General features: G+C 43.8%; 1 protein-coding gene across 1 annotated transcript; it reads right to left on the bottom strand.

The window, feature by feature from the left end:
* Positions 1 to 7,765: 7,765 nt before the first annotated feature.
* On the bottom strand, positions 7,766 to 26,309 carry LOC140368775 (aquaporin-8-like). The gene is made up of 4 exons (XM_072455835.1): positions 26,160 to 26,309; positions 10,994 to 11,115; positions 9,491 to 9,617; positions 7,766 to 8,004 (listed from the first exon to the last, which is right to left on the bottom strand). The coding sequence occupies exons 1-4, from the start codon at positions 26,307 to 26,309 to the stop codon at positions 7,789 to 7,791; spliced, it is 615 nt and encodes a 204-aa protein (XP_072311936.1). The 3' UTR covers positions 7,766 to 7,788.
* Between the last annotated feature and the right edge of the window lie 185 nt (positions 26,310 to 26,494).

Below are 26,494 nucleotides of genomic sequence, written 5' to 3'. Positions count from 1 at the left end.
GTTGTTGGTCTTCTGATTTGGGTTTTAACAGTAACTAAAGTTAAAACATCCCTGACATGCCACAGTGGGATAGACCTCCAAAGGTAGTGTAGAACGACCGAGCCAAGGTCCTCTGGGACTTCCAGATACAGACAGAATGGTAATGGCGAACCAACCGCACATAGTGGTGGTGGACAAGGGTCAGAGGAAAGCTGTGGTGGTGGACATTGGGATGGTAAAGTCTGGAATAAGGAACATGAGAAACTAGAGAAATACCAAGGCCTCAGAGAGGAGCTGGAGAAGGCCTGGAGCGTGAAGGTATCGGTGGTGCCCGTAGTGATCGGAGAACTTGGGGCAGTGACCCCCAAACTGGAGGAATGGCTTGAGGAGATCCCAGGACAGACATCTCGGTCCAGAAAAGTACAGTGCTAAGAACAGCAAAGATACTGCGCAGAACCCTTAAGCTCCCAGGGGCCTCTGATAGAGGACCCAAGCTTGAAAGGGGGATAAATAGAGACCACCCGCAGAGGGTGAGGAAGAGTTTTTTTGTTTTTTTTAATAGTGAAGACTTAAATAAGGGTCAAATCAAACTAAAAAACTTTCTTAAAATATTAGTAAAAATAAGTTAAAAAAAACAAAAACCTAACACCTAAATATTAAAATAGTATAATATGTCAAGTTGGAGAAAAAAATTCAGTTGTATCATCTGGACTCTGTTATTAGAAAAACAACCATCCATCCATCCATCTTCTACCGCTTTATCCGGGGCCGGGTCGCGGGGGCAGCAGTCTGAGCAGGGACTCCCAGACTTCCTTCTCCCCAGACACTTCCTCCAACTCCTCCGGGGGGATCCCGAGGCGTTCCCAGGCCAGCCGAGAGACATAGTCTCTCCAGCGTGTCCTGGGTCTTCCCCGGGGCCTCTTCCCGGTGGGACATGCCTGAAACACCTCCCGAGGGAGGCGCCCAGGAGGCATCCTGAACAGATGCCCGAGCCACCTCAGCTGGCTTCGCTCGAAGTGGAGGAGCAGCAGCTCTTTTCGCAGCTCATTTCGACCGCTTGTATCCGCGATCATGTCCTTTTGGTCATTACCCAAAGCTCATGACCAGAGGTGAGGGCAGTAAAAACAACTAAACAACTAATAACATTTTTCTACAATGGAACACTCCTGGACGAATAAAGGATTACACCGATATAATATGTGAACAGTGCCCCAAGATTTTTTTGTCATTACAAAAAACGTAATATATAAAAATAGTATTTACAGGTTAAAAGTATCTAGATATTTCAAAACATGCACAGAACCAGTGCTTGTTTTACATTATTTTATCACATTCTGTGTTTTTAGGTATTTTTTAATGTTATTGATTTATTCGTATTTTGTATTTCACAAGGTACCAATGAAAAGGAGAGGCTCTCTCATTTGGTTTTTCCCTGTATAAATAAATGATACATTAAAAAAAAACAATTGCATATGCCCTCACAATTCCAACCACGTTCCATTTATAGTTTTAAAGAGAAATGTCAGAAATGTACCGGTAGCATTTTGTTTGTTTGTGAATTTAATTCTTAAGATAACAGAACATGCATGCAATCTTTCTTCAACATCCCTCAGTGAAGAGATAAATGTACACATTTCACATTATTATTGTCATACCAGCTCAAGCAGGTGTGCGCTGTTGTCATCTGAAGGACACAGGTTTATGGTCTTAATCTGGTTTATTGTAAATTTTAGTGCCTTGGCCTTACAGCCTCTTTAACTAAGTAATAAAATAATACTACCGCACTTTTCCATTATCAAAAGTGACACACAACGTTGCTCAAACATTTGTTTTATTGCATTATGGAACACAAACATTTCACCCTGGAGAGACTCAGAGACACGGAACACGGAAAAGATCGTTTAACAAGCTTTATTACGAAGGTTATTTGGCGCTCAGACCCCGGCGGAAGACATAGTGATCATGGGCACTCCATAATCCCCCCAGGGCCTGGAGACTGGTGGTGGTAGATATGGAGAGAAGGTAGAGAGGAGGATTAGGATGAGAGGGATGGAGAGGAGGAGGAGAGGAGGTGGTGGGTCGCAGTACGGAAGCAAACTGCCTGAGGGCTTAAATGCGACCGCCTGTGATCGAGTTAGGTCTTCCAGGTGAACTTACGCAGGCTTCATTTATCAGGGATGACACCTTTGACTGTTTATAGGCAAAGAAAAGATTTACCCTTTAAACGTTCGCAAACAAATACAATCTAAATACGGAATGGAGGCAAAAGTGGAACATAAAGTGATAATGGAGACATTGGAGAACAACAATGGAATGGAACAATGGAATGGAATAATCATTAGATGTGAAAAATCAAGATTTATTTCAAGTAAAAAAACTACAAGTGAGTGACATCAGTGTAAGAGGCAGTTATAAGTACTAAAAATGTTGATCACACATTCATAATTTTCTAATTTTGTTTCATTTTTGGTTTTATGACACCCTTCACCACAAATTATAGATTTTGTGAAGCTAATTTTTAAAAGTCCTCTGCGATCAAGAACTGACTTCAAAATAATGCTTATTTTGCGTTAGCATTTTAATGACGTCAGTTAATCTTTGAACATGTGTGATTGTCTAGTTAATTTTGCTTCCATCCTGGGAGTTTTAAACATTGTGATTATATAACATTTAAAAGGTCAATTTGAAAGGTACAGTATGATACAACATTGACTGTCAGATTGTTGTAACTCACGTCCATTCCTCATTTAAGTGGTTGTTTTTGATGTTTTACTGTGCACGTTCAGCTTTTTGCACATGGTTTCAAATATGATTTTCAAACTACAACTAGCAATTAAAATAAACTAATTGCAGTTGTCAAAAATCCACAAATGAACACATCTTTAGAATACACTATAAGCAGCGTGCACCATCACCATTTCACTTCCTCAGAATGAGTCGAGTCTTCTTGTCCCCAAGAAACAACCTGCAAAAGACACAGCGATAGTTTGTGTTTGAATTCTAGAATGTAGATAGTGTCATGATCTCAGGCTGGCGGTTTTTGAAAGAAATATACAAACTGATACACAAAAGCTGAACCTTATTAATGATTAACTGTTTTGTTCATCTTTTTGCATTAATTGCTGCTTAGTTTTAAATTGTCTCTACTGTTATGTTACTTAAAGTGTTTTTGAGTGTCTTGAATTGTGCTATATCAAATAAAACGTATTATTATTTTCTTTTAATTTTGATGTATTAATTATTTATTATTATTATTATTATTATTATTATTATTATTATTATTATTATTAGGCCCGAGCGCCACAAGCTGGCGAGAGGCCTATTAATCTCGTAAGGCCGTGCGAAGCACGGCTGCGAAAGTGCGCACGTAGTGCGCACGAAATCGAGCGCGAAGCGCTCGCCCACTTCCAAACACTCACTAACGGACTCCTTCACTCATGCACGCCCCGTGCATACTAATTAGTAGTAGGAAAATGGAACATTACCGTTGTAAACGGGCGAAGCCCGTGCAAAAGTGCGCACTAAACGAGCACTTTACATTGAGATGACGACCGCGAAGCGGTCGTCATCCCCATATAAAGCACTCATTTGCGCTAAGTAGCTCACGAATACGTTCCCCATCTCTTGCATGTTCCGTGCATATAAGCATGTAATGCAAAAATTGAACATTATTACTGTATAGAGGGCCAAAAACACAAAGTGGGCGGAGCCCACTCAAAATTAACGAAAGTACCCGTCAGTGACCAGGGACCCACACCATGAGGTAGGAAAGCGCGAGCGCTTTCCGAAAATGTATAGTTTATGATATTTGAAAAATGGGAAACATTGTTTTCGCATCGGAATATTATTCTTTCTTCTTCTTCTTCTCGGGACCAACCCCCCTATTTTTCACCCAGTGAACATTGACGAAAAGTCACAAAAATGTTCACACCTCTAAAAATCGTGCCTCTCTACATTCTGGCTATTTCCCTTTTATAAAATAAAAAAGATTGGCGCGTCAGCGCCCCCAAATGTACCAAAAATGCATTGAGAGATGGGAAATGACCCAAAAAAAATCTGATCGTAGAATCATGAAATTTGGCGCAGAGGTAGATGGTGACAAGAGAAGTAAAAAATATTATTACGGCAACGCCGTCCGCCCAACCAAATGTCGGCCATATTGCTTCAAAAATGGCTAAACATGACTTTGGAGTTTTTCCAAACGTCGTACTTTTACGAACTCCTCCCAGGGCGTTGGCCCTAAAAAGCTGAAATTTTGTGAAAATGCTACTGAGGAGTGGGACATCAAAAGTTATCCAAATTACATTGATACCTCTCACGGTCTCTGTGCGGCGAAGCCGCAAACTGTAGCTAGAATTTCAGAAATCTCCCATATTTTAAATTTCTGCCGTTTGCGCAGATAAAGTCCGAATTGCGTCAAATTAGAATCAGTTGTTAAATTCTTTGCCCTAAACCTACTTGAAGTGAAATAAATTCATTTGGCGCCACAGCGCCCCCTACAGATTTTATATGGAGGTTAAATGTTTAGTTTTGCGAAATTATATGAAATTTGACACACAACTCAATTTTAGCATCCCCATCAAAAAAGTCAATGAGACCCATGTCATAATTGTTATGGCGTTGCCGTAACGATGACCGAAACCTTTCATGTTATTCCAATGGGGAAATCGCCAGAACATGTTTACACTTTAGACCTTCACAAACTCCTCCCAGGGCATCAGCCCTATTAACCTGAAATTTGGTGAGACTCATCTTCAGGGGTGGACCATCAAAAGTTATCCACATTTTCATTCAAAGAGTCACGGTGTCTGTGCGGCAAAGCCGCACATTTTGCGAAGAATTCAAAATAAAATAGCTTTTTGATGGTAAAACAAAGGGGAGAAGATGTGACAGCGTCACAGATTGAGCAGTAGGCGTAACAAAAGGACAATTGGGGCGCGTTAGCGCCCCCTCCTCTTGCGGCGTGGCGGCGGCGTGGCGAGGGCCGATCATTGCCGCTTGCGGCTATATTTATTATTATTATTATTATTAGTAGTAGTAGTAGTAGTAGTAGTAGTAGTAGTAGTAGTAGTAGTAGTAGTAGTAGTAGTAGTAGTAGTAGTAGTAGTAGTAGTAGTAGTAGTAGTAGTATATAAACATCAGTATTATCAGTATTATCAGTGTTATTAGTAAGAGATTGGCATCCACAAACTTACAATAATCACATAATGGGGTTGAATATAAGAGTGTCACTATTATTATGTAGTAAAAGAGGTTTTTTATAAGCGTTTTATAAGAACGTTTCTATAAGTGTGTTTTTATAAGTTATCTGTTTTTTATTATTTACTTCTGTACCTACTTTGTCTTGGGTTAGATGACGTTGAACTTTGTGCCACTTTTGTATTGTTTTATGTAGTTAGAGATATTAATAATAAACCGGGACAAAACATCTGCATTTTCAGTTAAAAGCCAAATTCTCAGCTCAATATTAAACCAAACGTCTTGTTGTTTTTCTACTTCTAACACCAGGACTTGAAATCCTTTGACCACCGATTATCACAGCAATTACAAGTCAAATATTGCTTTTCTTACGACCTCAAAAGATCAGACGCCGCGCGCACTGATACCAGTATCTGCACCTCGTAAGATCTGACCATTGTGGCCTTTGACACAGCTGCACATAAAGCCCACAGTCATGGTTATGAATGATAGAGCGTTTCAAAGTCCAGTCTTTCGATCGGGCTAAATCCCGAAAATTGGCAATAGTTCGATGGTTCTCAACATTGTTTTAGCCTTGTTTGCAAAAGTATTTGACTTACGTTTGCGTCTTTTTCCATAAACAAGTCATATTTCAGCTGCAGAACATGATATGTGAATGCTGAATTGCCTGGGTAAGCACTCAACTGTCAACTGGACAAAAGTTGGACAAAAGTTTTTATCAATTGCAACGTTTTACTTGATTTGACTTCTTAAGAAATACATGAATATCATAAACTTACAATGAATATGTGCTTTTACTGACAGAGCGTCTCGAGCTGATCATTGATTAGAAATGACTCGATCTCGATTAAATTGAATGAATTGCACATGTTTAATTGAGACTGTGACCAGACAACAGTGAAAGTCTTCATTTTCTTTCATTTACATTGTGTAATAGAACCAAGAACACAAGTTTATACTGTGGAATCCAACTTTCTGAACGATAAAGATAATGTAACATTCAAGAGCTCATTCTGAGCTCAAGTGCTCAGAAAATTCCTGTTTTCACCTACCCCCTTTCCCTGTACTTACCGGTAGTTATAATTATTTAACAAATGAAGCTGCAATCCCACTGTCCTGCCTAGTCCCTGACCCCTCATTCACTACATAGTCCTGTACTTTTTTAGCAGACTTTAAAGTCAATGACGGAGCAATTGGGACGCACTCTACTTTCCCCTCGCAGCAGGTCATGTGACTAGCACCTGAGTGGAATCTGACTACTTTTTAAAGTGCATTGTGGGAAATTTTGAGTGTAGTTTTTCACCTGCTGGACATTTGGACAGCACTAAAAGGGTGTGAGCCCTAACTATAGCCCTCTGCAGGGAAGTGTGGACATTCAGACGCAGCCTCTGGGTGACACATGTAGGGCACTAAAATGTCACAGCCACTTCACTTCCAACATCTACATTAATAAAAATGTCACTTAAATAACAATCTGCAGATTGTTCCAGTGAAATGTTACGATGAAGAGGCGGAGCTTATCAGTTCTGTAGAAAAATCAGTGGCCCTGTTCCTATTACTAAGCCGTTTAGATCAGTTTAGAACCCAATCTAAGCCACTTTAAATCTACAACACATTTTACAAACAAAAGTTCTTTCTAAAGGGCTGCAGGAAGTGAAATAAAACCAAGTAAAACAGAATAAACAAACAAATAAATGAATAAAGAAAAAACTAAATGTATTCATTCATTTTCTACCACTTGTTCCCGTCAGGGGTCGCAGGTGACTGGAGCCTCACGTGGGGGGCGTTCGGATGGGCGGGTGTTTGGACGGGCGGGTGTTTGGACGGGCGGGTGTTTGGACGGGCGGGTGTTTGGACGTGGGAGTGTTCAGACGTGGGGGGCATTCGGACGGGGGGTGTAATTACTTATGTAATAATTTGACACTAAGAACATGAAAAAAGCATAATATGTCTCCTTTAAAATTATGTAAAAATAGGTATTTGGGGATGCATCTAACTGGGAAACTCTTTTAGTTCAATGTAAACTGCAAAATTGATATAAAACATCTAATGAAATTGGTCCGCTGACTTCTTGTTCAAAACTGATAAGCCCCGCCTCTTCATGGTTTCATTTCAATGTAAAAAGCAGTGAATTTTCATTTACTTGGTTGAAATGTCTACACAGCACTCCTGAGTATACGACACAGAGTCTACATTTTTGGAATAAACTCAAATGAGTAGAGGGAAATGGGCGGGGACAGGTGAAAACAGACTTTTTGAGCACTCAAGCCTCAAATGCAGAACAAAACATGATCGCTCAAACATACACAAATAAAATTTGAGAGTGAATTATTGTAATGTCTATGTCTCTGTGATGGCCCTGCGACGAGTTGGCCACTGTCCAGGGTGTACCCCGCCTAAGGCTCGAAGTCACTGGGATAGGCACTGGTCACCCGCGACCCCGAAAGGGAACAAGCGGTAGAAAATGGATGATTGGATACACGAATCAACCCCAGTACAACTCGGAGTAAACTAATAATGAGGAAACACAGTCGCAACGTGGTCAAAAGCGCATAAAGGTTAATTCAGCGTAATATGTCTCCTTTAAGGTCCCAGTCCCTCCCACAGGTCTTACCCCGCTAATATGTTTGCTGCGACAGTGAGCCCGATGCATAAGGGGGCCAGCTGAGAGCTCGTCTTCTTGTTCACCGCTCCCACGGTAACCGTCGTAGTGAGGAACATGGTCATTATAAGTTCCGCCAGTGTGATTTTACCCAGGTCATTGGACATTACATCCGGAATGAAGGCTCCCCCACTACCATTTGTGTACTGCTGAGGGAACACGGCCTGCAGGGAAAACAGACAGATATATAATAGACATAATATATACTATAATATAACATGAAGAAGCCAACACTTATTCACCCCACCCCTTTTACAATAGTATTAGAACAATAATCATGCTTGTCATATTTGAATTTACTGATAAATCCCTTTGCTCTTAATATACAATATACAAAAGAAATAACTGATTTCCTCTTGTGCATTATAACATGGCAACACATTAACTTAGTCAATATGAAGGTTCTCCTGTTTGTGAAGAAATTCTGAAAAATAAAACGTGAAAACGACAGGAATCCCATTGTGATGTCATCAATATGCGATGTGCCGTTAAAAATACAGAGACAATTTACAGTAAACCGACACAACAATTTTAATAAAATCAGGTAAGATTTATTGTCAAATCATAACTGTTGTGTAATTTATATGGATTTTGGTGTTTTGGAGTTGTAATATGGTTGCTAGGTAACGGTTGTTGAATTGCCTCAACTTATGTCACTTTTTCTGCCCATGTCCCACCTGAAAATAACATTATAAACTTTACAAAAATGGCAACTAGGCAAAATGTTTAATAAACATTGAAGTGTATTAAAACTAGGTCCATGCAAAGTTAGGCCTCATTCTGAGACTGGCTTTTAGGAATATGTGTGTTTCTACCAAAATGTCTATTCCACGGAATGTAAGGGGCCCACATCTGATTAACTACCGAATGGGAGATGTCTCCATTGGCTGCGAGGCCTTGAGATGCCTTGTGTACATCTGTGTAAGCGCATGATCTCATTTCTGTAACTTCTCCCCTGGTGCTACCCAAATAAGGATACCTTTACATCTTGTTCTCTCATTGGCTAATCCGTTGGTACATGGATAGGGTCATACCTGTCAGATATTATTTATCGGTCTTTGTGCGTTTTCAGTATATAAAGGCGAGATACGCCCAGAGACGAGGTTCGTCTTCCTGATCACCAGCGGACCCAGGGCGCTGTTTTCTGCTGTCCTGTATTTGACACTGCTTTCTCTGTAAATAAACTACCTTGAAAAGTTTGCAGAGCTTTGTCAGCGTGAATCCTTTGTCTACACCCTACGCCCCAAACGAGCATTGATCCAGCCACCACAAAATGGCGTCACGACCACAAAATGGCGTCACGACAACATTTTAAATACAATCAAGTTCTCTACATTTTAGTGAAATGTGTCGTCTAACCTGTCCCTTCCATTTTCTTCTGTGTGCATCGCCTTTTGAACCATTTCATATTTAGACCGTGTTTGAGCTTTTTGTTCATGCAGTTATATTCTAACCCCAACAAACAGAAACACAAAACCTTCTCCCAGTTGTTCAAACTCTGACGTTTTGAAAAGGGGAAGTAGATATACTGTACATGATTGGCGCAGTCTTGAAGCTAATTGTGTAAAAAAAAAAAAGTTGTTGTTGTCTGGAAAACAAACTTAACTGTATTATTTGTATGTAATGCATTTGTGTGTTTTGTGTTCGTACTTTAACCAAGCCGGCCCCTGCAATCCCCCCTAACATCTGAGACAGAATGTATGGCACCAGCAGAGGTAACGACATCCCTCCACAGAGGTAGACACACATGGAGACTGCAGGGTTGAAGTGTCCTCCACTGAAAAACAAAAGGTGCACTATGTAACCTTTCTGGCGCTCGTCTCCGTGGAGATGTTATTGTTCTGCATGGAATGTTCCACGTTGTGATACTTAACACAACTGTTGTCTGTCTGTGTGTTTTAGCAATAAAACTATATGAATAAATGCAAGATAGTTTCAGTTTAATGTCATGCTGTGGAACATTCCAGGCAAAGCAATATTTATGCCATTAAAATGTGCATTTAACTGTAGACTATACATTTTCTTATTTTCAAGTTGTAAACTGCACAAACAAATTGATGTTATTACACAATGTTTTGCTTGTCCAGCCAATAGCACTAAATATGTACGATTTTTTATTTATTTTATTTATTTTATTTATTTTATTTATTTTATTTATTTTATTTATTTTATTTATTTTATTTATTTTATTTATTTTATTTATTATTTATTTTATTTATTTTATTTATTTTGTTTTATTAATTGTATTCATTTTATTTACTTTATTTATTAGCAGCGTAATTTATATGACGGATTAATCAGATAGAAGATTGCTTGAAGGGGAATTCATGTCTGCACCAGAAAAATAACATTCTACTTTGTTAAAAATAAAGTAATGAGTAATGCATTTCCTCAATTTACTACAATTCTTTCATTATTACTCAAATAAAAGATAAATCTACTTACAAGTTTTATAAATTGCATTCATTCTAGGGCTGCTACTAACGGTTATTTTGGTAATCGATCAATCTATTCATTTTTATTTTTATTATTTGTTGTTTGGATTGCGAAAGGCCATGTGAATTGTTTGTATTTATATATTTTTAAACCAAAATTGACCATTAATTAAGCAAAATTATGCCGCGTGAAACCATCATTAAAACGTTTTTGTTTTCCCCCACCCCATTAAAAACACAAATTTGACTTATTTCTTGTAACACTGTTTTGGAATTGGTATAGTTCAGAAAATGATTATCTGATAACTGAACAAACAGGCAATGAATTCAATTATTTTCAAGTTAACTTGTTTAAACGCCCTCAACTTTAACTGGATAAAATGCACTGTATAATAACACAAATGCATTCAATCATGTAGTGAGAAAATAAAATATTAACATTAATGTTGACATGAATGTTATTTTAAATTTATATGGTACAATATATTCATTAATTCAATAAATAAAATAAATAAAAATAAATAAAATAAATACATATTTAGTGCTATTGGCTGGACAAGCAAAACATTGTGTAATAACATACATTTGTTTGTGCAGTTTCAAACTTGAAAATAAGAAAATGTGTGAAACAGTATAGCCTACAGTTAAATGCACATTTTAATGGCATAAATATACAAATATACAGGCAGGTAGAGTTAGTAAATTCAACCATCTTTACCTGATCTGTCCAAAGAGCGCGATGACAATTCCCAGCACAAGCCCATGTGCCACGGCCGGCTGAATGGAACCTGAACCCGTATTCCCCACCACAGACGCACAGCCCACAAAAATGAACAAAGTTGTAGGGGAATGGAGATGGACATTCCACGGCCAGATAACAGAAGATCTCTCTTTGAACCGCTGTGACTTTTGTGATAACAGATCTTCTCCCCACAGTCTTACAGGAGGACGCCCCGATGAAAACTATGTTTTATGTGATTATGCCATGAATGTTTGTCTGAATCAACTCCATACACCGCATGTTTCACCTTGTGTTACGTATTTTTCCACTATTTAAGGTTTTATATTCCCAATGCTTTAACTCGAGCGCCCATCACAGGTGAAAGAAGATGTAAAATGTGTCTACCTCAAGAAATAATGTGCACAAACTGCCAAAAGTGTTTAACGTGTAAATGTTAAAACAGGGTTCAATGTTTTTGCCATTATTATTTACGTTACTCCAGTTTTATTTTCTCGGCCAGGAAAATGTTAAACAGGAAGTTTTCGCAGTAGCGCCCGCCCCTTTCGCTCCCAGCATGCCCTGCGGGCTAGGTGACAAGAGGATGCGCCAAGCTGGAAACTCTCTCTTCTCTTCTCATCCCCTTTGTGTTCAAGCCTTTGTCTTTTTCTCTTGAAGCCGTCTCCACGGACAAGCCTTTCACCTTTTTTCCTTTGTCTCAACAAAATCCGTCCGTCACGTGGTCGTCAAGGCCATGCCAGCCCTGGACTCTGAAACCACCTGAAACCACCTGGAACCACCTGGAACTAAGCTTAAGTGCTAAACCGGACAGAGACTATCTTTGCTACTTCGTTTCTCTTCTTTTTGAAGTAATCTACGCCGTTTACGTGGATCAGCGCTACGTTCTCATCTGAGTAAAGGCCGCGTGAGGAGCTAACACGCCGCTAAAGCGTTCTACCGCTAAGGAACTCTCGGAAATCGCCTCCGTTGCCACCGGCGCCAAGGACCTTACAGCACGCCGCTGCCTTCGCCGCCACACCGCTCCACGCGACGCCTCGCTACGGATCTCGTCTGCGGACAAGGACCAGCCGGACCGAGTCTCTACAAAATCGTAAGCCGAGTTCAGTGTGCGGTTCTTTGTGGGGTGATTTGGGTAGAGCTCAGCTGTTCCTCCTCCCTTTAGCGTCTCACTTTCCCTCTCTTTTTGATATAGATTAGCATAGACACGTTTGATTATCAAAGGCAAACCCTGGTTTAACATTATCTGCATGAAATTTGCTGTCAAATCTGATATAACATCACCTGTGATTTACCTGTGCGCATTTCTGCTCCAGTGTTTTTGATTGCCCTTTTGATAAATAAACTACACGAAAGAGTTATTGACTTTTGTTTGATTAGACTGTGTGTAAGTCCCTGAATCGTGAAACACCCTTCATACCTTTTTAATTAAGGACCGTATCTTAGCTCTTTGGGTTTTACCCTGGTGCCCCGTCTTGTCTCGTTTCTGCTAAGAAATCTTCCTTAATCATAAACTGAATACATGTAGTTTGAGACCCTACATATTTGATGCCCCCGCGTGAGCCGATTAAAACTTTTCATAGTCTTTGAATCAGATTAGTACTCATATAAACCTTTGTGGACGTTTGAACTCAAACTGTATGCTGCTGTGTCGATGCTGGAATATGAGACTGCTTTGTGAACTTGCCTGCGCTGTAACGATGCTTGGATAAACCGTACGCTGCTGTTACTGTACGCAAACCGCCTAGTTACTTCACGAACTCGTGCACAAGATAATTATCGAACCTGTAACGCCGCATAAGCACATCCACCCCAAGACAGCAGGGGCAGTATTTCCCGTCCCCGAACAACTGCCACGCTCGTGAATACTTTTGGCTCGCTACCAAATGACACGAGCAGAAGCTAGTACATAGGCTACGGCCCTGAGCTAGCACAAACACAAGCCGAGCTAGTATGCTAAATGCCATGTTGTTGTGCTAACCGCCATTTTGTCTTTACAAAACCACACGGCCGAGCGTGGATGCTAACGCTAACACATGAGCTAAATGCTAACAAAAGCCGTGCAGAGCGTGCTGAGTGACGACTCCACGCTAACTCTGACCCCCCTGTTCCCCTGTCAACACACACCGGGGGGTGACAATTAAGTCTCACCTAGACACTAACAAGAATAGTGTTTACTTTCGCACTGCATGCTCCTCGCTGCTAACCAATTGTTTAAATGCCTTTCTGCACAGTTTCCCCACTGCTGTTTTAAAACGCTTTAATCAATATTTTTCTTTTGAAATGCATGGCCTGTTTTAACTAACCGCTTTGTACCTGCAAGTGTGTACACGCCCCAGAACAACACCTTGTTTAATGCTCATTCTGCACAGCTGACGCTGCTGTTTAACGCTTTGATTAAACAAAATTTTTCCTTTCTATACACTGCATGATTTTCAACTAATCTCCGCAGGTGTACCCCGGCGCTAAGTAACACTTCACTGAATGCTGCACGCTATCAGAATAACAGCTTGTTGTTTACCTGTTTGATTGCCTACTGAATGCTGGTCAAGAACAGCGAGTGTCGCCCCGACCAGACCTCTTGTTACGTAACTGCATGGCCCTGACCCCGCTAAGCCTTGCCGTGTAACCTAGTGAATTGCCGTGGACACTGCATGCTTCCATGGTTGATGTCTAATTGCAATGCCATTTAACATGCCTTGTTAACTGTTGTTTCATCCAAACATCAACACCCGCACGACTGCATGCCCCGCTCACGCACGAACTAGCAAGCTCCACGCAGCTACACGCACAAAGGTTTAGCCTAGCCACAACAACTTAACATGAACACTCTAAAACGTTTCTTTTAAATTCTCCTAAGCGAGCGATTTTAATTCAGAAACTATCTGCGTCCCGACATACCTGTCCCACTTGACTGAATTGATCTAGGCAACTCACAGACCTGGCGACTTGGGACCTTCTCGTCCCGACCCTGCCTAAAGTAAACATGGCGGATTCTGATAGTGATTTCATTCACTGGCCTGTAGACAACCTACACGAGTCCATGGTAGACTACACCAGTGAAGTAGCCCCTGGTGTCCTGGGAAGGAACAGGCTCCTGTCCAACAAGTTCCTTCACGAGGACCTTGCGCTGTGGATTGACCTCCGACAGGCGCCAAAGGCTAAGGACATGGCCGAATGGGCCAGCCACGTTGCTATCGATTTGTATCTCATCCTGGAAAGGACCTGGGAACTCCTTGAACTTGAGCGCCACAAATCGGAAGCCAGGAAGACAGACCTGGAGGCACAGAGAACTGAGACTGCCGACCTCAGAACGGAGCTCGACCGAGCCAACGCAGACGTTGCGCTGCTAACACAGAGCGTTGACGCCAGGTCAAGATCTGAAGGAGCAAAGGAGGACGAAACCTCCAACCTCCGACAGGAGCATCAACGGGCGGAGCAGAAATTTGCTGACCACCAGGCGACTTGTGTCGCCCTGGAAGCTGATCTGGAAGATGCTAAGCATGCGCTCCACAGATCCATTCAGGCGACTGAAAAGGCAGAGACTGAGCTGCATGACCTTAGACTCCAGATAAGAGACCTGACTGACATGCGAAACCGCGCGAAACCGTCCTACGACCGACCGAGTACAGACAACCGGGAGGACCCCAGGAGGGGGTCACAACCCAGTCCAACCCCCGTGGCCCGCCTGGATCCACAGAGGCTGTACTTCAAGGAAGAAAGGGGAGACTGGACAGACCGTAGCTGGCCACCACAGGGCCGCGACTACGACAGACGTAAGAGCCCCACCCCGTACGCCGACGATGACCGGCCCAGAGACAATCGAACCTTCGACTCTGACACGCATGGACGAACCTACGGGGGGAGGAGCCCAAGCCGGACCTACACTGACGGTAGACGACTGGGGGACGGCCTTGACCGAGACAAGTCCCGGTACCACCCCGGACCCGACTCTACCAGCTCCGCCCGACGTTATTCGGACTATGACCTACGGGCCAGGCGACGCGACAGACTTGACAGCCCCCGCAGACATTACGCCGAACTACAGGGTGCGCGACGAGACGACCACGGTAGCCCCCGCAGGCACTACGACGACCACAGGGACGCGCGACGAGATGTCCGCGGGGACACTCGCAGGTACCCCGACGACTTCAGGGATACTCGTGAAGACTATCGCGAGGGCTGAGACCCCGATAGACGCCATCGAGGCTCGACCAACCATGACTTCGACAAAATAGCCAGGCATATCTCTCGGTTTGAGCCCAAGCCAGGCGTCGCTAACGACACCAGCGCGTACCTGAGAGACATCGACTTCTATGCCGGACGCCTGTCGGATCCGTCAATCAAAGACAAGATCTTCTTGATCAAACTAACGTCCAGCCGAGACGTTAGCAGCTTCATGGAACGCCAACCTCCTTACGTCCTGAAGGACTATGAGCTCTTGTGTCATGCTCTCCTCGAAGAGTACTCAGATACAGGCACCTCGGTAGGGTTGTCTGCTGCCCTGATGTGCAAGCAAGGCAGACACGAGGCTCCTCAAGCCTACTACGACCGATTGAGGAAAGCGTATTTTGGATCACAAAATGAAGCAGGGATGGAGGAGGACAAACATTTCAAATCTTTGTTCGTACAGAACCTCCACCCCGCAACCAGCTACCACCTGGGCGTGGCAGCCTGCCCAATAACTCAAAGCAGCCGCCAGCTGCGAGATTTAGCGGTAAGGAGCTACACCAAACAGGCAGGAACAACAATCAGAACCCAAGGCCACTCTTCCGTCCTGAGCGTCGAAAGACCTCTCGAGCTAGAGGGCACCTTGGAAAACCATCGCTCAGGAGACACCCGAGGACCGCCAAGACTGTTTAGGGACAGGGAGAACGCCTCAGGTAGGTATAGCAACCGAAGGGACGCCAGACCGTTCAAAAGGGACTCCCGGCCTAACGGCTCAACGAAGGAAGAAACCCAAGGAGACTCCGCAGGTAAGTCTTCCTCTAAACCGAGTCTTGACGCTTCGAACTTCAGTAAGGAACAGCTGAGTAAGGTGCTGAAAATGATCCAAGACATGAAACGGAACCAGAAAGGTAAAGCGGAGGTCCTCGCCGTAACCTCCCTCGGACCTGAGACGAGTGATAACTCAGCGCTCAGCCAATCGGAGGACGAGTTAGAAGACTTCTATCGGAGCCCTGTGGACCTGGACCCTCTGTCGGAAACACCTGTCACTAGGGATTTGCCCCCTGAAGACCAGGAACTTGACAGCAACGATCAAATGCCACCGGAGGCCAACGACGTCTTTGTGGTCCAGGTAAGTTCTATCTCCAGCCCACAGGATAACGACCCGTCGATCATCCAATGCGAGCCCCCCTTTACCCAGTTTCTTGGTAACCTTTCCGAAAAGGGAGCCGCACGCAAGCTTTATCTTTCAGTCCTCTTGGAGGACAACTTTGTGCATGTCGCACTCCTTGATACAGCCGCCGACATCAGCTTGATCTCTCGCGATCTTTTCAGAACCTTACAAAAGATGGCCCAGCGCTCTCGACGAGAACTGAAGTCACAGCCCTGCTGCTTGGAAATCCGACCTTACTCTCAGGTCAACACCCCCCTTGACGAGGTGGCCCTGATCGAGATAACGATCGGCCCCATGAAACTGGTGCATCCTGTTTACGTTTCACCTTTGAACTCTATTCCCCTTCTTTTAGGTCAAGAGCTGCTCAATCGCTTCGAGCCACTGGTTGATTTTAAACGACTCAAAATCTGGGCACAAGTCCGTCGACCTCTGCCCATGCCCCAGTCAACTCCGCCAGTTCAGTGCTGTGCCATCGTGACCTCTCCCAAGGTCGACGGGCCGCCAGACAAAGACCTCAACGACCTAGCCGACTCCCTGGCAAAACAAAGGGCCCTTGAAGGGGCTCCCTGTAACTTACAGGCTGACTCACTGGATAGTGAGTCGATGCCCACCCAGCCCACCCTTTCGGTGGCCGCGATCACACGGGCCCGTGCTTTCACAGGACCGCCCCAGCCCGATCGCGCCCTTGAAGTGTCTCCGACCTTCGCTTCCTCTGACCTTGTGTCTCTGCAAGCAGCCGATGTGGCCATAAGCCGCATCATCGGTTTCCTTTCTGACCCTGCGCCAAGTGCCATCCCTCCTGATGCACTTGCTGCCGACGCATCTCTCGCCGCGCTGTGGCACACGAGAGAGAACGTGACCTTGTGTCATGGACTGCTGGTGTTTGCCTCTGAGATCCTCACTGCACCCGCATTTGTGGCACCTCAGAGCCTCCGGGGGGTTATGTTGACGCACGCACACGACGCGCCAACAGATGGCCTCCGGGGGGTCAACGCCACATACGAAGCTCTGCGACAAGTGGCCTACTGGCCACACATGAAAAATGATGTACAAGAGTACATACAGGGATGCCTGGTCTACTGCCAGTTCCAACCTTCCAAGCCGCTCCACCGAGCACCGCTTCAAAAAGGCATCTTGTTCCCCTGGTCAGACATTCAGATAGATTGGGTTGGACCGTTGACGAAGTCAGCGAGAGGAAACAAATACATCCTGATGGTCACCTGTGCCTTCACCAAGTGGGTAGAAGGCTTACCAGCGCCAAACGATTCAGCTCTAACCACAGCCTACCTACTCATGAACCACGTGTTCTCACGCTTCGGCCTGCCAGGTAAGATCGACTCCGACCAGGGAACCCACTTCACAGCTGAAGTAATGACCCAGCTGTGGCAGACGCTGGGTGTGAAAGCCTCCTTTCACACCAGTTACCACCCGATGGCCTCGGGCCAGGCCAGGTATTGGTCGGATCATTGTAGGGACGGGAAACACCGTGACAACACGCACTTTTCGTGGTGGAAAAACAGGAGTCTTCGTTAGCGTCTCTGACTGAATCAGAACTCACTTTAATGAACGGAACTTCCGGTGCAAGACAGTTTCAGTGTAAGAGCACACATTTATATACACTGCGGATATCATACATTCAGGGCAACACCAGGACAAACAGAACGATGATTAGCATACTGAAAAAGTATGTTGCGCCCAACCAGAAAGAATGGGACGTAAAACTCCCGCTAGTCTTGATGGCCATCCGAGCCACGCCCAACAGGTCGACGGGCATCGCCCCATTCGAACTCATGACTGACCGACAGATGACCCTCCCCCTACACCTGTTGTACAAACCGGGAGAGGCTAGCATCGCAACCGCCTACACCACCCACCAATACATGTCGGACTTACAGGAGCACCTGAAAGCGACCTTCTCTTTCGCTCAGAAGAAGCTTGAGAAAAGTGCAGAGGATTGCAAGGCTTACTACGATCAGAAAGCCCCAAACAACGAGCTCCAGATTGGGGACAAGGTATGGTATTACATCTTAGAGCACCCGATCGGACAGACAAGAGATTGGCTAACCAAGCTAACCCGAAAGCTCCTCCCACGTTGGTCGGGACCCTACGAGATTGTCAACAAACTATCTCCGGTGGTGTACCACGTGAAGATCACCAAAGGACGCGGAGAACCTACTCTGAAATGGGTTCATCGCAACCAAATCAAAGCGCACCAAAACCCCATGGGACATGTCAGGGATGCAGATAGTTCCAACTAGAACACAACTCTGACAAACACACGCCCGTTAGGGACTGTACTAACAATTGTTTTGCACGAATTGTAAAGTCTACTAACCCTAACCACTAAAACCTAATCATCAAAGAGTTACGTGTTAGTGTCTCTAAAAACATCCCCAGATGTGTGTTGACAGAAGTATGTGGTCACAACGCCTCCTCCTGGTGGCATGTGACACTTACAGACCCCAGACGTTATTGCGTATCGTGATAGCAATACATGACAGCACCGGCGGCGTTTGCGGTTAAAAACCCTGTGACAGCAGGCAGCGCGTGCCCAACCTTCGTGGCGGTGCGAGACCAGGTCGCAGAGACCTGGGCTAAAATAGTTGGGGACTCGTGAACACTTCCCTCCGAGAGGCGATCCTCCACTATGACAAGCATGACACAGCAGCACGAGTTGTTCTGCCCCGACGACACCTAACACAGGCGCCACCTACTGGAGCTTGGAAAATTTTAGCCAAATCCCCGACTTACAGCTGGTCCTAAGCCCGCAAAGTCCCTACCACTAGCCTCGTATGTTAATCTCCCCTGAGAGTAGAATATCCTGTCACCTGTTTCGAACAAGAGCGGTCCAACCTAGAAGTTGCCCCTTCGCTAGGGTGAAACGTATGTGTCATGGAATTAGACATACACCGATGCTATTCCTTAACACATAGAGAACACAATTCAACCTAGAATATGAAACGACACAGAAACATCAGACATTTGTGTGGCATGCATGGGAGAAAACGCGGGGACTGTGTCAGCCAGGCCGTTGTAAGGAGCCTGGCTGACCCTCCTGCGTCTCACCCCCGCGTCTCACACCGTTTTTTCCCATGCTGGTTGGTTTTATTAGATATTCTGGAAAAGGCGGGTCACATTTCTCATTGGTCAGCCTCACATCAAGGCACTTGGTATTTTTCCGTAGAGATCAAGCCTTGGGTAAACATTACCCAGACTCCTCTGGGTTATCACCCCCCCTAGGGTAAACATCCTTTGGCCCATCTTTACGACCCCTTCACAAACAAATGCTGTCACACACCCGTTCTTCTCATAGACTAATGATGCAGATAAAATATCACTATTATGCAGATAAAATACATCACAGAAATATAATCATATATTCACATTTTATCACATTTCCCTCCTGTTTATCAAAGCATTAGTCTACTGTCTCATATGCCAAACACATTATTCTTTTCAGTTTTCAACATGTCTTTCATATTGGTGTTAAAATGACACTTTTACACTTAAAAAGTGATGCACAGTTCTCAACATTGAACAAAATTCTTTTCTCTCGGCCCACAACATTTCTACAGCATTACTGTCCTAAATTTTGAGTCAGATTGGTTAATCTCTGTAATTTGACAAACAGACAATTTATCTTGTCTATAATTTGTGCGGTGTGATGGGAAATATAAAAGTACAAGCGGAAAGCCCTTAAACCCACTGCTCTCTGGTCAGTCAGTTCTCGTCAGGGACCTCTCTGGACACCCCAATAGAATCAAATACGTAGTATCAGGTGCTACTGGGACCAGACTGTCCACTAACCTCTCGACCTTGACCCTGCGGTATGGTTCTGGGTGATGCTGATCACAAAAGAGACATAGGCACAACGTCCCACAAGTGTCCCCACACCACCATACGTCCTCTCTTGGTTTCTTAAGAGACCTTCTTCCGCTGCTCGCTTCGCTCACACCTATTACACATATGAACTGGTACATTTCCCATCTCAATTCATAATCTCATTAACATTACATGTAGTTATGTTGTAGCAGATGTCAATTGTACATTATACATTATACATTTCATAACCTTCCTTCAAGTTGATCACTTATTTTCTTCCCTCTATATTCCCATGTCTGTGTATGTTGATCGATTGTCCCTCTTGTCCCGATTGTCCCGATTGTCCCGTGCATAATACAGGTGTTCAGCACCCATATTATCGTCATCGCTTGTAATGATGATAACTGTTGATTCTTTTTCCACAGAGTATGGTACTCTGCGCACCGTAGCCTCTGGCTCTCGTTCATCGTAGCAGAGTATCGTACTCTACCGTAGACTCTGGACAAAACTCATACAAACGAAGTCCTGCGTCTGCGATGTTATGGATCTGCCGCTGTGTTGTCCAGACATTTCTCTCACTTTCCCATGAGAGCACCCATGTTCTCGTCCCTCCAATGGTCGGTGTGAGGACGACACGGTGTGGCTCCGTCCACTGGCTGTCCCACTTGGATTGTCTCTGTAAACACCACATCTCCAACACGTTCTGCTGTGGTGATAAACAAAGTCTTTTCGACAGTTCAGTGTATTTCAAACAGTTTTCTTGTTTACAATTTTTTTTTTTTTAGTAATTATTGATTCGTAATATTTGTTTACACGTACATATCCCTCCTTTTTGAGATATGGCTTTGCCCATTTCTCAAACTTCTATACAATTCTACATTTAACCAAAATTCAATAATCCAGATAGTTTACAACGTTCACTAATCCAGTATGTAATCAAGGAAGAGATGGAATTGCGTCTGTCTTCCACTCCGCAATGTCACCTCTTGACCTTTCACAGTTCAGTGGTCACATCCCTGGCTGAGCCCCCCCTTCCACGGCGCTGGGCCCTCACCCTGTGTGTCTGTAATCCGACACTGCCCTAACCTATCTGTTTTACCACCATTTGTTTCAAACTCCAAATGTTTCAAACTCCAAATGTTTCAAACTCTAAATGTTTCAAACTCTAAATGTTTCAAACTCTAAAAGTTTCAAACTCTAAATGTCTCAAACTCTAAATGTTTGGTCTCCACGTGTGCGCGCGTATGTGTGTGTGTGTGTGTGTGTGTGTGTGTGTGTGTGTGCAATACAAATACATCAAACAATAATAATTGTCTCAATAATTCCCCCGTTGAGCTGGCCATAAGGGTCAGTTCACAACTTAGAATTCTTCACATAATTAATAATTTCACATCTCCTCTGTTTGTGTAGCCTGCATAAAGTCACACATCTAATGTAATATGTGCTAATCTTCTATATGTGCTTCAGGTGAGTTTCAAACTCAATCTCTCACACCTGCTCATGTGGTGCTTTACAAACATTGTGTATTAGTTTGTTCTAACAAGTCTATATGTGTATAAAAATCAAAATGATTCTAAACCTTCCCCTGGTTATAGTTTTCACTATCTTCAGGTAATCTGCGGGTCTCGTAAAATTTATTCTACTCCCCCCAGGCCCTTCCTGTAGTCTAACCCCTCTTGGCTCCGACCTGAGTCCTATAATGTTTAAGTCCTGTTATCACTGGTTTTCATAACTTCTATAACGTCTAAATTTAGATGATATTGTCTTATTTAAATCTATTCAATTCTTGATTGAATCTCCACAATCCTTTAGGTATTTACTTTAGAATGTCAAATTCTTTCGCTGTTAATTTTAACTCTTCTCCTTAATACCCATCACGTCAACCCCCCCTGAGGTGTTGCTGTTGATACGCAAAGATAACAACATCTGCTCCATCCTGAGTCCTCCAGATTCTTTGCCAGTCAATAGCCCCTGTTATCTCTGACTATCTTTATGACCCATATCCTCCCATGTCCCCCCACTTCTGCATCAATTGCCTTAGTTAATGACACACAGTCATGTCTTTCCTGGGAGGGCATTTGACGTCACTATTTAACTTATTCCCTGCTTACGTCTACATGCAATATGAGGTTTCCTCATGATAATACAAATAAATAAGTTACTGATATAACTTTTACTATCACTTTACTTACTGCCCGTTCTATGTCCAAAAACATCAGTAGTCACCCATTTACCCACATTATCACTTCCAGGCCTGTGCCTGTATTTGATCCTAAATTTAAAAACCCTTCTGTCTTTTCGTCCTGTACTTTCATCTAGTCATGCATTAAGTCAAAAAAGATAATTTTCGTCAAGTCCAAAAATAAAACAAAACAAAACGTGGGTTTGTTCTGTGCACTCAAAAAACACGATACCGTAAAAACACAACTTTTGTCTTCTATGTCGGGGACAGGAAGTGTCCTGTCTGTGATCACATTCCCCAAAAAATTGGCCATCTATGAAAATCTGAATTAATCTTCATCTCTTATCAAGTTTAATACAATCTTTATAATTGATTGTTGTCAATCAAACAAAACCCTAAATTTGTTGAAATACTAAAATTTAAAACCAGCTGAGTTTAGTTTTTCTTATTTCATCAGTTCAGAGCGTCCTCTGAACTGCTTTCTCCTCTCCTGCCTTGTTGACCCCCCTTATCTCCCCCTCTCTGCCACGTCATCTGAGCATGCTGGAAGTCTCCCTCCAAAATCCTCTTATGACTTTTCCTTTGTCTTTTTACAGTTTGGGGTGATAATTCTGGCATTATGTGGTCTCGGTCGTCTGAGAGAAATGCTACTTGCTTTACAGTCACGGTCAATGTCAAGCTTCTAGAGAAAATTCCTTATTAGATTCCTCCGGACATAAACGTGGTGTTTAAGATTCACCCGTGACTGCAAATTTTAGATCTCTCAGAATAACGCCTTGTGACCCTTGTATGATTAATTGTGATTCTCACTTAGTGTTAGTTAATCACTTATTAATCCTCATTCACACATTCACACTTCTCTCTTACTTACTTCGCTCGTGCACAGCGCTTACATTCACTCATATTTCCTCAGTAATAATGAACTGGGTATTTCCTCAGTAATACCTAACTGCCTTGCTTATGTGAGAAACTTATCTCGTCCATAAGCCTACAATATTTCCTCAGTAATATGAAACTGGGTATTTCCTCAGTAATACCTAACTGCCTAAAATATTTCCTCAGTAATATGAAACTGGGTATTTCCTCAGTAATACCTAACTGCCTAAAATATTTCCTCAGTAATATGAAACTGGGTATTTCCTCAGTAATACCTAACTGCGCATAAAAGCATACAATATTTTTCCAGTAAATATCAAACTAATGCATAAAAACGTTTTATGGCTAACTCTTTTTCACACACAAAATTTTGTCTGACCTTCTTCGTCGCCTGTGTTCTCCTGCTGCTTCGAAACGACGCGCTCTCCTCGCGGAGACTGAGGTGCGATGGGCGGCCACGGGAAAAGTGGACACCGATTCACCTGTCAATCTCCGCGAAGGGGCTGCTTGTCGTCCGGCTCGATAGGACCAGAAAATGTCATGGAATTAGACATACACCGATGCTATTCCTTAACACATAGAGAACACAATTCAACCTAGAATATGAAACGACACAGAAACATCAGACATTTGTGTGGCATGCATGGGAGGAAACGCGGGGACTGTGTCAGCCAGGCCGTTGTAAGGAGCCTGGCTGACCCTCCTGCGTCTCACCCCCGCGTCTCACACCGTTTTTTCCCATGCTGGTTGGTTTTATTAGATATTCTGGAAAAGGCGGGTCACATTTCTCATTGGTCAGCCTCACATCAAGGCACTTGGTATTTTTCCGTAGAGATCAAGCCTTGGGTAAACATTACCCAGACTCCTCTGGGTTATCACCCCCCCTAGGGTAAACATCCTTTGGCCCATCTTTACGACCCCTTCACAAACAAATGCTGTCACACACCCGTTCTTCTCATAGACTAATGATGCAGATAAAATATCACTATTATGCAGATAAAATACATCACAGAAATATAATCATATATTCACATTTTATCACAGTATGTCAGGAACCTTGTTAACCACTTTCATTTCTTTTCCACCATAGACATCCACTTTGATCTAATTTTGTGCCTTGATACTACGTAAGCTACCTCGGTGTCTTAGAATCTTGTTCCTACGCCCAAATTCTTGCACTAGGAGTCAAGAGCTCTTGCATGGTTTACCACTCCCTCTCAGGATGATGTGCTGAGAGTTAGTAGCCTAGGGATAGTGTAACACCCACTAGCACCTGCGCCTCAGCCTAAATAGGATAAAGCGACCAGTCCAGGTTCAGAGGTTTACCCAAATCATGCCACTCTGTGCCGCTCGCTGACTCGGTAAGGACATTCCCTTTGACATTTGCCCGATGCTTCTTCATCGGAGAACCAACGGCCAATCGGGGGGTTGTAGGGGAATGGAGATGGACATTCCGCGGCCAGATAACAGAAAATCTCTCTTTGAACATTGGGGGTTTTTCGTTCTCCCTCTCTCCCTCACCGCAGGGAGCCGCTGTGACTTTTGTGATAACAGATCTTCTCCCCACAGTCTTACAGGAGGACGCCCCGATGAAAACTATGTTTTATGTGATTATGCCATGAATGTTTGTCTGAATCAACTCCATACACCGCATGTTTCACCTTGTGTTACGTATTTTTCCACTGTTTAAGGTTTTATATTCCCAATGCTTTAACTCGAGTGCCCATCACAGGTGAAAGAAGATGTAAAATGTGTCTACCTCAAGAAATAATGTGCACAAACTGCCAAAAGTGTTTAACGTGTAAATGTTAAAACAGGGTTCAATGTTTTTGCCATTATTATTTACGTTACTCCAGTTTTATTTTCTCGGCCAGGAAAATGTTAAACAGGAAGTTTTCGCAGTAGCGCCCGCCCCTTTCGCTCCCAGCATGCCCTGCGGGCTAGGTGACAAGAGGATGCGCCAAGCTGGAAACTCTCTCTTCTCTTCTCATCCCCTTTGTGTTCAAGCCTTTGTCTTTTTCTCTTGGAAGCCGTCTCCACGGACAAGCCTTTCACCTTTTTTCCTTTGTCTCAACAAAATCCGTCCGTCACGTGGTCGACAAGGCCATGCCAGCCCTGGACTCTGAAACCACCTGAAACCACCTGGAACCACCTGGAACTAAGCTTAAGCGCTAAACCGGACAGAGACTTTCTTTGCTACTTCGTTTCTCTTCTTTTTGAAGTAATCTACGCCGTTTACGTGGATCAGCGCTACGTTCTCATCTGAGTAAAGGCCGCGTGAGGAGCTAACACGCCGCTAAAGCGTTCTACCGCTAAGGAACTCTCGGATATCGCCTCCGTTGCCACCGGCGCCAAGGACCTTACAGCACGCCGCTGCCTTCGCCGCCACACCGCTCCACGCGACGCCTCGCTACGGATCTCGTCTGCGGACAAGGACCAGCCGGACCGAGTCTCTACAAAATCGTAAGCCGAGTTCAGTGTGCGGTTCTTTGTGGGGTGATTTGGGTAGAGCTCAGCTGTTCCTCCTCCCTTTAGCGTCTCACTTTCCCTCTCTTTTTGATATAGATTAGCATAGACACGTTTGATTATCAAAGGCAAACCCTGGTTTAACATTATCTGCATGAAATTTGCTGTCAAATCTGATATAACATCACCTGTGATTTACCTGTGCGCATTTCTGCTCCGGTGTTTCGATTGCCCTTTTGATAAATAAACTACACAAAAGAGTTATTGACTATTGTTTGTTTGAATAGACTATGTGTAAGTCCCTGAATCGTGAAACACCTTTCAGACCTTTAAACAAGCGCGATTAAGGACCGTATCTTAGCTCTTTGGGTTTTACCCTGGTGCCCCGTCTTGTCTCGTTTCTGCTAAGAAATCTTCCTTAATCATAAACTGAATACCTGTAGTTTGAGACCCTGCAAAGTCGACCCCAAAAACTCAGCAAAACAGGGCTGCACGTACTGCTCGTAGGTGTTGGGGCGTTTGTTCACATTTCTCCTGGATTTGCTTTCCTCTTTTCTCGCCGTCTGCCCCGCCTTGGAACCGCTGATGGTGAACACCTCTGGCTCGCTCATTTTTTTTAAAGCTTTTGCCGGTGGTGGTGGAGGTCCGTCCTGTCGTCTATAAAAAGGGGCTTCTATGGGAAGATGCAAATGAGACGCGTGTACAAATCCTCATCTTTTTGTTTGCCCTGCCTTCCTGTAATTGTATTCTCATGACTGGAGGCAACAGGTCAGAGCAGCTCATAAAGTGACTGTTA

Source organism: Eucyclogobius newberryi, unplaced genomic scaffold (assembly GCF_026437365.1).
Source record: "Eucyclogobius newberryi isolate DKJ021-1_F unplaced genomic scaffold, fEucNew1.0.hap1 SCAF_20, whole genome shotgun sequence".
Classification (NCBI taxonomy): Eukaryota; Metazoa; Chordata; class Actinopteri; order Gobiiformes; family Gobiidae; genus Eucyclogobius; species Eucyclogobius newberryi.
The sequence above is the reverse complement of the archived record's forward strand: the minus strand, read 5'-3'. Positions and strand labels throughout refer to the sequence as shown.